We start from the raw sequence: 13,729 nt of genomic DNA, 5'->3' as shown, positions 1-13,729 counted from the left end.
CATTTGCAACATGTAGCTGCTAACTGGACCGCTGTGAGACACCCCACCCCCTCCCATGGACTCTCTGGTCCCGAACCTTGGCAGTTTGATGACCTGATTGTCACTGTAGCTGCAAAGGTGTGTGTGGGGATCTCTCTCCTTCTCCACCCCCTGCCCCACCACAGGAAGTCCCCCAACCTTGCCCACTCCCCTCCCCTGCCCAGTCCAGGAAGCCATTTACTAGCTCTGCAGAGTCCCTGAAAACGAAAGCGGTGGCCCTAGCTGTCTCCTGCCCTAGGCTGTTGTGTGCACCTGTCACAGGCAGCTGCTTATTGGGGGGGGGGGGCGCCCACTGCCGCCCAAGCTTCACAGTGTGTGGGGTCCCCCACTTTGCTCTCCACCCCCGGTGGGGCGCCTGCCCCTGCTGCAACCACGCTTCCCCAGCCCAGGTCCCTCCTCCGAACCCAGCCCCTCACCCCCACTCCAGCTGGCCCCTCCCACAGGGGTGGTGTGTGTCCAAATGGGCCATTTCCTGCTTTTCAGATGTTCCTGATCCCCTCAGTTCCCCCCTTCTGTCCCCTATCCCAGCACACATGGTGGGCAGGGATGAGGGGCTCAGGCACCTGCAGAGGGACAGAGCCTCTCAGAACCCCTCCCATCCGAACCCCTCACCTGAGCCCCTTTCCTCCCCTACCACTCATTCACCCCTCCCCATAATACCCCACCCCTTGCCACAGTCCCAACCCTCTTGCCCCTGCTAGCACCCCAAATCCACCGCCCCGTGAGCATTCCCATGTGCCATTTATCTTCTCTTCTGAAATAGTTTCCACCCATTCTGGCTGATTTGCCCTGCTCAGATCCCCATGCGAGTCCAAACCCCACACCCTGGATGAAGGTGGCTTTTCCCCACTTGGCTCTACCTTCTTGACAGATTCCAGCCAAGGGCCGGTTTCAAAGTTGCCTGACCTGTGAACTTTATGAAATGCCGGCATTTTGCTGGGGGTGCTGTATCTCAGCAACCCCTCAGGCCAACGACCCCACATTTGGGTTGCTTGCCCTGCCCTATGCGCCTATAAGGCCTGGCGCATTTCAAGCCAGTCCATGGCCGCGGGCGGATTTTGGAGTACTGAGAAGACTCACAGAGTCGGCCTTTAACTGGCAAAGGCATCCTGCCACAATCTATAGCCTAGCTGGCGCCAGGTTGGCAGGAGCTCTGAAGGGGCTCTACGCAGCTCTCTGCAGTACTGTGGGATCAGAGTGGGACACTCCACACAGCTGAAGGAGAACGCCCCGTGGAGATGAAAAAAGCCTGAAAACAATAGCTCGGAGCTGCTCCCTGCATGTTAGCAGCTGTTCCCATCCCCCTGGCCCAGGGCTGCAGGGCCTGTGATATTCATCAAGCATGCCCAGTCTCAGCTCCTCAGCACAGTGTCCTTGGAGCATGCACCAAAATGGCAGGGCTTAGGCCAGTTTACACCAGCTATGGCCCATTGACATCAGCTGGGCTAGAAGGAGGCCGTAGGTCGGGGTTGAGGGATGTCGGCAGGCTGGGAGCGTGGGGAGCTCAGGGCTGAGCTAGCAGGGGTCGTAGGTCAGGGATGAAGGCAGCTGGCAGGGCAGAGTGTGTGGGCACCCCAGGGCTGGGATAGCAGGGACCATGGGTTGGGGCTGAGTAGGGTGACCAGATAGCAAGGGTGAAAAATCAGGACAGGATGTGGGGGGTAATAGGTGCCTATCTAAGACAAAGCCCCAAATATTGGGACTGTCCCTATAAAATCAGGACATCTGGTCACCCTAGGGTTGAGGGATGTCGGAGGGGCTGGGTGTGAGGGGAGCTCAGGGCTGGGCTAGAAGGAGGCCGTGGGTCAGGGCTGAAGGCGGTTAGCAGGGCAGAGTGTGTGGGGAACTCTGGGCCAGGCTAGCAGGGGGCTGTGAGTTGTGGTTGAGGGAAGCTGGCAGGGCTGGGTGTGTGGGGAGCTCAGAGCTGGGCTAGCAGGGGCCGTGGGTCAGGGTTAAAGGAAGCTGGCAGGGCTAGGTGTGTGAGGACCTCAGGGCTGTGCTAGCAGGGGCTGCGGATGAAGGCGGTTGGCAGGGCTGAGTTCGTAGGGAGCTCAGGGCTGGACTAGAAGGGGGCCATGGGTTTGGGTTAATGGAAGTCTGCAGGACTGGGGGGTGGGCGGTCTAGCAGGGGCCATGGGTTGGGGTTGAAGGAAATCTGCAGGCCTGGGTGTGTGGGGAGCTCAGGGCTGCTGTAACGATGCTGCCTTTGGTGGGACACTTCTGAGAGTATCAATTCAGTACAAATTGCTTAGAGCAGGGCAGTTACAGCCCAAGGCTGGGGTTCCTTTGCACAGACAGGCAAACCAAACCAGCCAAACAGAGAAGACTTCAGTTTTACCCCACTGGCTAACCACAAGTCACACAAGCAATTCTCTTAGACACTCCACTTTCCCAGTATCACCACCAGTGCCACTCGTCATGGGGATGAATGGTTACAAAAACGAATATGCCAGTAAAAGAAAAAGGTTCTCCTAATCCCAATGGCCCAAGCCCCAGACCCAGGTCAATATACAAATTAGATCTTACCCCAAATCACGCTGTTGCCAATCCTTTAGAATCTAAAAATCTAAAGGTTTATTCATAAAAGCAAAAAGATCTAGATGAGAGCTAGAATTGGTTAAATGGAATCAATTACATACAGTAATGGCAAAGTTCTTGGTTCAGGCTTGTAACAGTGGTGGAATAAACTGCAGGTTCAAATCAAGTCTCTGGAGTACATCCACAGCTGGGATGGGTCATTCAGTCCTTTGTTCAGAGCTTCAGTTTGTAGCAAGATTCCTCCAGAGGCAAGAAGCAGGATTGAAGACAAAATGGAGGAGTTTCCATGGCCTTTTATATTTTTTCTCTTGTGGGTGGAAACCCCTTGGTTCTCCTGTGCAAGAAGACAGTAAGATGGAAGTTTGGAGTCACATGGGCAAGTCACATGTCCATGCATGACTCAGTTCTTTACAGGCCGACGCCATTGTTTACATGTTAGTTTGAACCTTCCCAGGAAAGCTCAGATGTGGATTGGCGTCTCCATTGTCATTAAGTGTTTCTTGACTGGGCACTTACTGAGAACAGCCCCTTCTCAAGAAGCTGACCAAATGCTTCACAGAGGCTACTTAGAATTAAAACACATTGATATACAAGTACATAGCCAATATTCATAACTTCAACAACAAAAATGATATACCCATACGATAGCATACTCATAATCAGCAAATCATAACCTTTCCAGAGACACCTTACACGAGAACCTTAGTTCAATATTTGCTGCAAATATGTAACAGTGGTTGCAACAATGATCTATATGGTCACAGGTTATCTCAGTAACATCACAGAGGAACTCAGGGCTGGGCTAGCAGGGGGCCGTGGGCAGGGGTTGAGCGAAATCGGTGGGCTGGGTATGTGGGGAGCTCAAGACTGGGCTAGCAGGGGGCTGTGGGTCAGGGTTGAGGGAAGTTGATGGGGCTGGGTGTGGCTCAGGGCTAGGCTAGCAGGGGGCCACAGACTGGGGTTGAGGGAAGTCGGCGGGGCTGGGTGTGTGGGGAGCTCAGGGCTGGGCTACCAAGGGGGCATGGGTGAGGGTTGAAGGAAGTCTGCAGAGCTGGGTGTGTGGGGAACTCAGGGCTGTGCTAGCAGGGGCCGTGGGTCGGGGTTGAGGGAAGTCGGCGGGGTGTGTGGGGAACTCAGGACTGGGCTAGCAGGGTCCATGGATTGGGTTTGAGGGAAGTCTGCAGGGCTGGGTGTGTGAGGGAGAGTAACAAAAGTGAGAATTGTCTGTAATACTTTTCTCAGGAAGAGGCATCTCCATTCCGCCATTGGCCTTGGCATGGTCACCTGCTGGGTGCGAAGGGGCTTTCATTCTTCTCCTGGCACAGAGCCAGAGGCATGAGGCCTTTGAAATGGTAGCTGGCTGAGGTGATAAGAATACACCATGATGAGCTGTTTGCAACTATCACGTGCTAACAGAGGAGACAATGGCCTTAGCCAATGACCGACTATACCAGCCATCAGCCCCAGCAGGCGGAATGGGTGTAAAACCCGAGTGCCTACGACTATGATCCAGGCAATCGCAGAGGGGCTCAAGGCAGCGAGGGGTCCCCTGAAAGCCAGATCTGGCCCGCCTGGCATCAGCTGCTCTGTCCTGCTCACTGTCCTCTGTACAGCGTGGCCTGGCAGGTATCATATGTGGGAGCACCCTGGAGTTGCTGTTGGAGCCCCCTGGGACAAACACCGTCACTGATTCCGGTAACTGTAGCTAGATGGATGGACTCTTTCTTCTGTCTCCCTAGCTATGTCTACACTGGGGGTTAGGTCGGCCTAGCTGTGGCGCTCAGGGGGCGGGGTGGGGGGTTGCATTTTTCTCACACACCCACACACAGAGTGGCTTAGCTCGATGGATCTAAATTTGGGGTGTAGGCCTGGGTGAGCTCAGCGGGACTGGAGGGGTCAGGAACCAGCATTATCGGGACAAGGTTCCCAGACACACAGGAGCTTGGCTTGGGACAGAGACTGTGTCTACACTACCCAACCTGTGCCAGCACAGCTCCCGGGGCAGACAGACCGTAGGCCAGTGGAGGAGCCTTTGCTGCTGCTGTAGAGACGCCATCGCCCTGAACAGCGTTCCCTGGGCCAATGGCAACACCCGTCCATCAACCTAGTTGAGTCCACTCTGGAGGTTGTGCCACCACAGCTACTCTGGGTTCCCTGACGTTGCCGTGCCAGTGCTTTCAGTGAGACCAGGCCTGAGAGGCAGAGGGACGTAGCAAGCCAGAGCCACAGCGTGGCTGGCTGGAGCCCTGGCTGCTGCCAGGCTGAACTCGGCCTCTGTGCCCAGTGAAGCTGGCCCGCTTGGGGCAAGGCTGCCTGGTGCTTATGCGAACACAGGAAGCTGTGCCCCTGCCAAGGGGAAAAGCCTCTGCACCTGGCAGTGCTAGCGGGGAGAAGCAGGAGGGCTGGAGGATGCAGCCGTGTGGCCTGTCCGTGGAAAAATCATGACTTCTTGGGGGGCTGGGAGGAAGAGGCAGACCCAGAAGACCAGGGACAGGTCCCATGGGAGCAGATCTCTGAGACAAGATGGCTCCAGGCTGTAGTGGCCAAAGGCCGAGTGAGACCCGATGGCCGGAGATGGAGGCTAGAGAGATTCGGGGCAAACCTAAGGCAGCTTTGAACAGTGAAGGGGATTCTCCCTGGAGACAACTCACCCAGGTGGGGGCAGATGCTCCGTCACTCAGAGTCTTTCAGTCCAGGCCGGGGTCTGGCTCTGTTGAGGGGGGAGGCAGGAGCCCCTGGGCAGGGCCGATGCCTGGTGTGACGCAGAAGCACAGACAGACGGCGCAATGGGCTGCCTGCTCTTGGAGTTTACGGAGCTCTGCTGGGACTAAAGTCAGTTCCATGGCAGAGCCCCCACATCAGCCCCCACTCAGGGTCCCACACATTCTCCAGGGGTTGGAAGTAGGGCTCATAGCACCAGATGAACTCTGCAAGGGGCATCAGTGCCAGCCGTGTGTGTGTGAGGGGCGGGGGGGCACTATGGGAAGTGGAGGAAGCCCATTTGTGCCCCCGGGCTCAGCACTGGCTAGTTCCCCCAAGGTTCTGGGGTAGCTCGTCGGTCAGTGCTCAGACTGGGTGTGGGGGTGTCGCAAGCCATGTGGTGCGGGGGAGAAGGGAGGAGCACAAGCAGCTGGGAGCTGATAGTGGCTCTTTCCTCAGCTTCCTGTTCCAGCCCAATATAAAGGGCTGTGATGGCTGTAGCCATCGGAGCTTGCTGAGGACCCACAGCCATCACAGAGGTGTGGGGGGGTCTCTGGGTGACCCCAGGGGCTATGGTGGGTGATGGGGACCTGCTCCAGAGTGGGGTCACTTGGTTGGGGCCTGGCTCTTACAGCAGCCAGCGCTGGTTTCCTTGAAGAGGTGACTGCCATTATTCACCTCTCTGTGGCAGGGAGGAACAGATCGCTGCCTGACTCCAGGGGCTGCTCAGCTCCTGCCCTGGAGACTGAGATCACGAGGCCTCACTGTTGGCCACTGAGGCTGCTCTGATGCCCAGAAAGGCCTGGCACTGCTCAGTGCTCTTGGCCCCTTGTATCCTGTGGCAGGGTGTTCCATAGGCTAACAGTACATGCTGGAATTTTCCTGACTGCTTCTGCCCATAGCCAATGTGTGCATGTACCCCCTTGTCCCTGTGTTTCTGGGCAGGTGAGTGAGAGCCCCTGTGCTCCCAGATTGAGCCAAGGACCCAGGTTCCCTCCTCCCGCTTTGCTTGGCCCAGCCCTACCTTTGCTGGGAAAGGCTGCCTTGGTTGTGGGGTGGTCATCAACCCAGGGGAGCTTGGTGATAGGTCATGGCTCAGTGATTGGGGTGTCCCTAGATGGGGGGGTCAGTCTGAGCTAAGTGGAGGGAGGGAGTGGACTCTAGGCAGGGGCGTCAGTCTTGGCTCAGTGATTGAGGGGGGTCTAGATGGGGGGGTCAATCTGTCTCTGTCTCACAGCGGTCCACCACCACCCACCCCAGGTCTGCCCAAGATGAAGCTGTCTCTACTCCTTGCCCTCCTGGGGGCCATCTCTGCTCGCCAGCTCCGTAAGTCCTGGGGCCCAAGACCCCGTGGCTACAGCCCCTCCCTGACTCTGTGGGGAACCTGACCCACAGGCCACTGCCTCCAATGGGAACCTCCACCCCCTGTCCCCAGCAGACACTGCATGGACCCCATGGGCTTGGGTCAGACCCCAGCAAGCACTGTACGGCGCTCCGATACCCCAGACCTGTGCTCAGTTAGTCCCCAGCCCTACTCTGTTCCAGACACCTGGGTCCCCTGCCCCCAGTAACCTTCTGCCTCACTCTAGCCTGGACACCAGGGTCCCCCGGCCCTGCAATGACACCCATACCCTCTCTATCCTGGACACCTGTGTCCTCGGCTGCTAGAGCTGATCCTGCTTCCAAGGATTGTTTGAGATCTGGGCTGCGTCTTGCGGCTGGAAGGGCCAGTTGGTGTCTCCCGCACCCACCCGCTGATGAGGGCACCCCAGAGCAGGAGGTACCAGCTGAGCAAGGTGAGGAGGAGCTGGGGGAGCTAGAGCCACCATGTCCCATGGGGAGTGAGAGCTTCAGGATGATAGTGCCGAGCACTGAGGGCCACACCTGTCACTATGTGTTTGTGAACAATTGCCAGCCATTTTAGAGAGCCCAAGTGAGTGGGGCAAGGGGACAGGTGGTGGGGAGGACTCGCAGAAGAGTCAGGAAGTGGGGTGGAACGCCCATGGTGCTGGTGGATGGCCCATGGAGGCAGTGGAGGAGGCATGGGGACGGTAGAGGGGTAATGGGGGGCCTGTGGAGGCAGTGGAGGGGGAATGGGGCAGTGGAGGGTTGGGACAGGGATGATGGGGGGCCCGTGGAGGCAGTGGAGGGGAAATGGGGGCAGTGGAGGAGGCATGGGGCTGGTGGAGGGGTGGCATAGGGGTGATGGGGGGGCCCATGGAGGCAGTGGAGGAGGTATGGGGGTGGTGGAGGGGGCATGGGGCTGGTGGAAGGGTGGCATAGGGGTGATGGGGGCCCATGGAGGCAGTGGAGGAGGCATGGGGCTGGTGGAGGGGTGGCATAGGGGTGATGAGGGCCCATGGAGGCAGTGGAGGAGGCATGGGGCTGGTGGAGGGGTGGCATAGGGGTGATGAGGGCCCATGGAGGCAGTGGAGGGGAAATGGGGGCAGTGGAGGAGGCATGGGGCTGGTGGAGGGGTGGCATAGGGGTGATGGGGGGGCCCATGGAGGCAGTGGAGGAGGTATGGGGGTGGTGGAGGGGGCATGGGATGGTGGCATAGGGGGTGATGGGGGGGCCCATGGAGGCAGTGGAGGAGGCATGGGGCTGGTGGAGGGGTGGCATAGGGGTGATGGGGGGGCCCATGGAGGCAGTGGAGGGGAAATGGGGGCAGTGGAGGAGGCATGGGGCTGGTGGAGGGGTGGCATAGGGGTGATGGGGGCCCATGGAGGCAGTGGAGGAGGCATGGGGCTGGTGGAGGGGTGGCATAGGGGTGATGAGGGCCCATGGAGGCAGTGGAGGGGAAATGGGGGCAGTGGAGGAGGCATGGGGCTGGTGGAGGGGTGGCATAGGGGTGATGGGGGGGCCCATGGAGGCAGTGGAGGAGGTATGGGGGTGGTGGAGGGGGCATGGGATGGTGGCATAGGGGGTGATGGGGGGGCCCATGGAGGCAGTGGAGGAGGCATGGGGCTGGTGGAGGGGTGGCATAGGGGTGATGGGGGCCCATGGAGGCAGTGGAGGAGGCATGGGGCTGGTGGAGGGGTGGCATAGGGGTGATGGGGGGGCCCATGGAGGCAGTGGAGGAGGTATGGGGGTGGTGGAGGGGGCATGGGATGGTGGCATAGGGGGTGATGGGGGGGCCCATGGAGGCAGTGGAGGAGGCATGGGGCTGGTGGAGGGGTGGCATAGGGGTGATGGGGGCCCATGGAGGCAGTGGAGGAGGCATGGGGCTGGTGGAGGGGTGGCATAGGGGTGATGGGGGGGCCCATGGAGGCAGTGGAGGAGGTATGGGGGTGGTGGAGGGGTGGCATAGGGGTGATGGGGGGGCCCATGGAGGCAGTGGAGGAGGTATGGGGGTGGTGGAGGGGGCATGGGATGGTGGCATAGGGGGTGATGGGGGGGCCCATGGAGGCAGTGGAGGAGGCATGGGGCTGGTGGAGGGGTGGCATAGGGGTGATGGGGGGCCCATAGAGGCAGTGGAAGAGGCATGGGGGCAGTGGAGGGGGCATGGGGTGGTGGCATAGGGGTGATGGGGCACCCATGGAGGCAGTGGAGGGATAGTAGATGGCAGTGGGGTAGTGGAGACAGTATAGGGGCAGTGGAGGGGACGAAGGGGTGACATGGGGGCATAGGGGCAGTGGATGGTGCATGGGGTGGTGGCCGGTGGATGTGACTCTGTGCCTGGGCCCTGACTGCCCCATGTCCCCCTCACTCTCTCCCCACAGAAACTGTGTGCTCGCTGCTACCGTGGCTGCCTGGCCTCCATCCACAGCCATTCGACCAATGAGCGCCTGCGCTGCACAGCGCCCCCCACACCAACCGGGGCAGGTGTGGATCGGAGGCGTCACCTCCCGCTGGGTAAGGAGAGTGTCTGGCCCTGCTTCCTCCGTTCCTCCCTGCCTGGGCTTGGCCCAGAACACACACACACCGACTCCCTCATCAGGGCCCTGCCAGCTCTGAGGCTGGCCTCCCCTCCAGTGCAGAGCGGACAGGGGGATCCATCCTCCACTGCAGCTCAGTGTGTCCCCAGCTGGGACCCCGCTCAGGGCAGCCCCAGCCCACCCCTCGCTTGCACCCTGGGAGGTAGGCCTGGGCAGCTCAGGTGTGGGTCCCAGCTGACCCCCGACAGCTGGCAGTATCCTTGTGACTCATTGACCTTGGCTGCCCATGAGGTGCCAGGGCTGGTGCCAGAGCAGAGACTGGTGCCAGCAAGTCACAGGTACTTCCCAGCAAATCCAGAGCCCCTCACTGTGGCCCCCGGCAGGCTCCAATGCAGGGGCTGGAGGGGAGGGGATTTCCTGGGACACTCTGCGGATGGGACAGCACAGATCCTACTCCAGCCACTTCCCCACAGTTCTAGCATGTGCGCTCCTGCTGGAACTACTCCAGCTGGGCTGGAGGGAACCCCTGGTGCTTTTGGAAAATGTGTGTTGCCCTGAGCACTGCAGATGAGGATCCCCCTGAGGGGGGAAGGGTGGAGATGGTGATCTATTCACTGCTTGTGGGAACAAAAACCCTTGGGCAGGGAAACCGGGGATCTGAGTATAGGTGGGGTCATGGGGTGTAGGGCAGGGGATGCGAAGGGAGGTGAGGCCGTGGGGTAGGGGATCTGAGGGTAGGTGGAACCGTGGGGTATGGAGCAGGGGATCCGAGGGTAGATGGGGCTGTGGGTTTGGGGCAGAGGATCTGGGTTAGTGGTGCTATGGGAGTCTGGGGCAAGGAATCCAGGGTTTGCTGTGAGCTGGGTGCCAGGTGCCAGCTAGGAGGGGACTAACCTCTCTCTCTGCCAGGTGATCACTGGAGAAGCGTCAGCTGCCAAACTCGCCTGCCCTTTATCTGCAAGTACTGAGGGGGCTGTTCCCCCCCATGGGATCCTGCTGCCCACACCTCTCCGCTGGCCTGAGACTCCCCACTCTGCTCTGCCAGAGACGCCCCTGCTCCCTGGACTCAGCTCTACTCCCGGCCCTGCCCCAGCTCCCTGAGGGGGCAGCCCCTACCCTCCACCCTCGCTCATTGCCTGTGACTCACTGCAATAAAACATTGCTTCACTCATCACCCCTGGTATTGCTCCTTCCTGCCCCGGGACAAAGAGGGCCCTCCAGGGGACAGGGCCAGGGTTGGGGGAGGGCAAGAGGTGGCCTGGGGGGAAAGGGGCTGGGGGTTACCTCCACCCAGGGATGGAGTTGGGAGGGGGAGTTACCACTTCACAGGGCATTACGGAGCCTACTAGTGGGAACTGCATCCAGTTCTGGGGTTCCCCTACCCCCGGGACATTCCCAGCAAGCAAAGGGCTCAGAAAAGCCCAATCAGAACGGAGCTGAGGGCTGCAGCCCCTGCCGTAGGCTGCACCGTCAGGAAGTGCCAGCCATTTTGTTCAGCAAGAGCAGCTTTGGGGGTTCTTGCGCCCAGTCTGGGCGCCCCGTCGGTGGGAGGAGATTTCTCACAGCAGAGGCTCTTCAGTCTGGCAGGGGCTGGGCACGGGCACGCACCAAATTCAGACCAGGAACAGGGGGCATGTTTTTTACATGGAGGGTATCTAACTCCTGGATCCTCTTCCCAAGAGATGGTGGGTTCTCCAGAGCCTGGGGGCACCGAATCAAAACTGGATGCCTGTCTCAGACAATACGCCATACTGGAGCCTCCTGCGGGGGGGGGGGGAGAGCGCTGTGGGAGGTTCAGGCAGTCAGACAAGATGGGCACAAGCCGGGCAGAGTGGGCCAGGGGCCTCCAGTGACCTCTGGAGAAGGTTAAATGCAGATCTGGATTAGTTCCTCGTTAGCATTTATGTGATTTCAGGGAGGAAGGCGCTGGGGTGTCCTGCTCCCTCGCTTTTACAAAGAAGCACAGAAATAAATCTCTGTAATAAAAGAGAAGGAAATAGGGGGGATTGAAATACACCCTGTCAATAAGGGGAACTAGAATACACCTCCCATCCCCCTCCCTCCGCCACGCACCCTGGGAGCAGGGAGAGGGAAAGGCTGGATTTATACCAACTGAGCTATACAAAAACTTAGAAAATCAAGTATCTGTAAAAATAACCCATTGTGACTCCCCACCCTGCCACTGGAGAGGAGTGAGTGTATGGCTGGAGCAGATGGTGACAATGCTGGGCTGGAGGGACACAGCTGGGGACTGGCTGGGGCTCAGGTGCACTCCTAATTCCCTTTCCTCATTCCCTTTTGGGCGGGAGGAGCCCTTGAAGATTCCTGCTGGGGGTGGGGGGTCTGATGGATGACTCCACACCAGCCTTGGCCAGGGTCAGGGGGTGTGAGTCAACGTGTTGCTTTTTCTGCTCCCTCTCCCGGTGCTGGTACTCCCGCAGCACCACCAGTGGGCTGATGAAGGCCAGGAGGATGACGATGATGAGGCCAATGTTCACCTGGATGGGAAAATCAGGTTCTGAACAACACAGAAGTGGGGTGTCAATAAAGTTCCCCAGGTCCTGTATGGGGCACCCCCCCGTCTCTCACTGCAGGGTGTTGATAAAGTTCCCCAGACCCCAGACAGGGCATTCCCCGTCTCTCACTGCAGGGTGTTGATAAAGTTCCCCAGGCCCCAGACAGGGCATTCCCCGTCTCTCACTGCAGGGTGTCGATAAAGTTCCCCAAGCCCCGACGGAGCACTCCCTGTCTCTGACTGCAGGGTGTCAATGAAGCTCCTCAGGTTCCAGATGGGACAGGACACTCACATAGAAGGGGTCATCGCTGAGTGGTCCCTTGATGAGTGCGAAGCAGGGGTACTGAAGGAGTGACACCACGGCTGATATACCCATCACCAGCCCATACAGCTTCCCAAAATGGTCCAGGGGGAACCTGTGGAGAGCCGACCCGGGGGGGCGGCGGTAGGGGAGGAGGGTGTTACAGATGCAGGGGGCATTGCTGTGAGACAGGCCAGAGGCATACCCTGCCCCACTGCCAATGGCTGGGCATCTCTGTGCCCTGCCATCCCTCCCCTCCATTTCCTTTCCTCCACCCCAGCTCTGCACCCCTGCCCCTTTCTGCCCCCTCCATGCCTAGGATCTTCCCTCCCGCAGCCTGTGCCCCGAGGTGACTCACGCGATGGCCAGGAAGGCGGCATTGCCCCCGTACAGGAAGGAGCGGCTCAGCACCTGCAGGACGAAGGTGGCGTACTGCACCGGCAGCACTGGCATGGAGGCACACACCGAGAAGGCCACGCACTGCAGCACCGTCACTGCCAGCGACAGGACGCAGGAGTGCAGGTCCGCCAGGGAGTCTGAGCCACCTGAGAGACAGGAGACACACTGGCAAGGGGCAAGGGAAAGGCATGGGGCACTGGCTGCGGGGAAGCTCGCAGCACCGGGAGGAGCAGCAGTGGGCAGAGCTGGGTCCAGCAGCTGGTGATGGATGGGGTGATTACCTTTGGCACGGCCATCCTTGCTCTTCCCACGTTTGTGCCGGTCTAAGATGAGCCCGTTCCAAGGGGCGCACAGGACCCCACAGAGCTGGGTGAAGGCGAAGGCATTGGTGTAGGTGCTCACTGGGAACAGAGACAGGCAGCAAGACATAATGCTTGAGACTCCACCCGGCATGCTCTGCTCACTTCCTGATCCACTGGACGGGAGGATGGCTTGCATTGGCCAGGCACTCCTGGGTCCCGCACCCAGCCCTGGGTGACCTTGGCTAAGCAACTGCCCCTCCCCCTGCCTCAGTTTCCCATGCATGACAATAGTACCAAGCTCATCAGGTCACTCGAGACACTGGGCAGGAAGGGCCAAGGTTTGTACTTGTTCCAGCCTCCCTCCCCTCCTCTGAAGCCTACCCCATTCTCCCCTTCAGTTATCCTCAAACCATCCATACCAATAAGTACAATGCATTCATCAGACAGTAGGGGGAAGAACTGCCCAGCTCAGAGACATCGCTGCCTACCCAACCTTACCTACAAAATCTCTCTCCATCCCACCTGTTCTATTTCCTCCCTGGTTCACTCCATCATCTCTCTCCATCCCTGCCTGCTCCATTACCCAATCTTTCCCTCAATCATCTCTCCATCCTTCCCTCTACCATCTCTCTCCATCCCCACCTGCTCCATTCCCCCGTCTTTCCCTCAATCATCTCTCTCCATCTCTGCCTGCTCCATTGCCTCCATCCTTCCCTAGACCATCTTTCCTCCCCCTCTGCCTGCTCCATTGTTCTGTTCTCCCCCTTCCCCTGTACCCCCGCTGTGGTAGGCCAGGTGCCCCGTACCTAGCGTGGTGTCATGGGCAGCCAGGTGCTCCAGCATGGGGTTGAGGGTGCCGATGAAGAGGTAGTGCCGCAGCTGCATCACCGACAGCCACATGAGGTGCCAGAAGAAGAGCTTGGAGAAGACACAGGCCCGGAAAGACATGGCAGGGAGCTCTCCGTGGCCTGGCCCGGCCCCTGACTCTCCTGGGGATGGACACAGTGCACTCAGTATTAGCCCTAGATCTGGAGGTGGGGTGCGGTGGGGGGGAGCC

General features: G+C 59.3%; 1 protein-coding gene across 12 annotated transcripts in view; it reads right to left on the bottom strand.

The window, feature by feature from the left end:
* Window positions 1-2,589: 2,589 nt before the first annotated feature.
* The window catches only part of SLC43A3 (solute carrier family 43 member 3), a 33,929-nt gene continuing 22,789 nt past the window's right edge, over window positions 2,590-13,729 (bottom strand). The window contains exons 9-13 of one of the 12 annotated variants that reach the window (XM_073346788.1): window positions 13,479-13,661; window positions 12,652-12,771; window positions 12,330-12,516; window positions 11,963-12,086; window positions 5,875-11,653 (exon numbers count right to left, since the gene is read on the bottom strand). In XM_073346788.1, the coding sequence (XP_073202889.1) occupies window positions 11,444-11,653; window positions 11,963-12,086; window positions 12,330-12,516; window positions 12,652-12,771; window positions 13,479-13,661 (824 nt within the window). In that variant the 3' untranslated portion in view covers window positions 5,875-11,443. Of the gene's footprint in view, window positions 2,912-5,874; window positions 11,654-11,962; window positions 12,087-12,329; window positions 12,536-12,651; window positions 12,772-13,478; window positions 13,662-13,729 lie in introns of those variants that run through there. The other 11 variants (XM_073346790.1, XM_073346794.1, XM_073346792.1 and 8 more) reach the window with 11 other exon arrangements.

The sequence above is a fragment of the Lepidochelys kempii genome, chromosome 6, assembly GCF_965140265.1.
Source record: "Lepidochelys kempii isolate rLepKem1 chromosome 6, rLepKem1.hap2, whole genome shotgun sequence".
NCBI lineage: Eukaryota > Metazoa > Chordata > Testudines > Cheloniidae > Lepidochelys > Lepidochelys kempii.
This window is presented reverse-complemented; position numbering and strand designations above follow the sequence as displayed.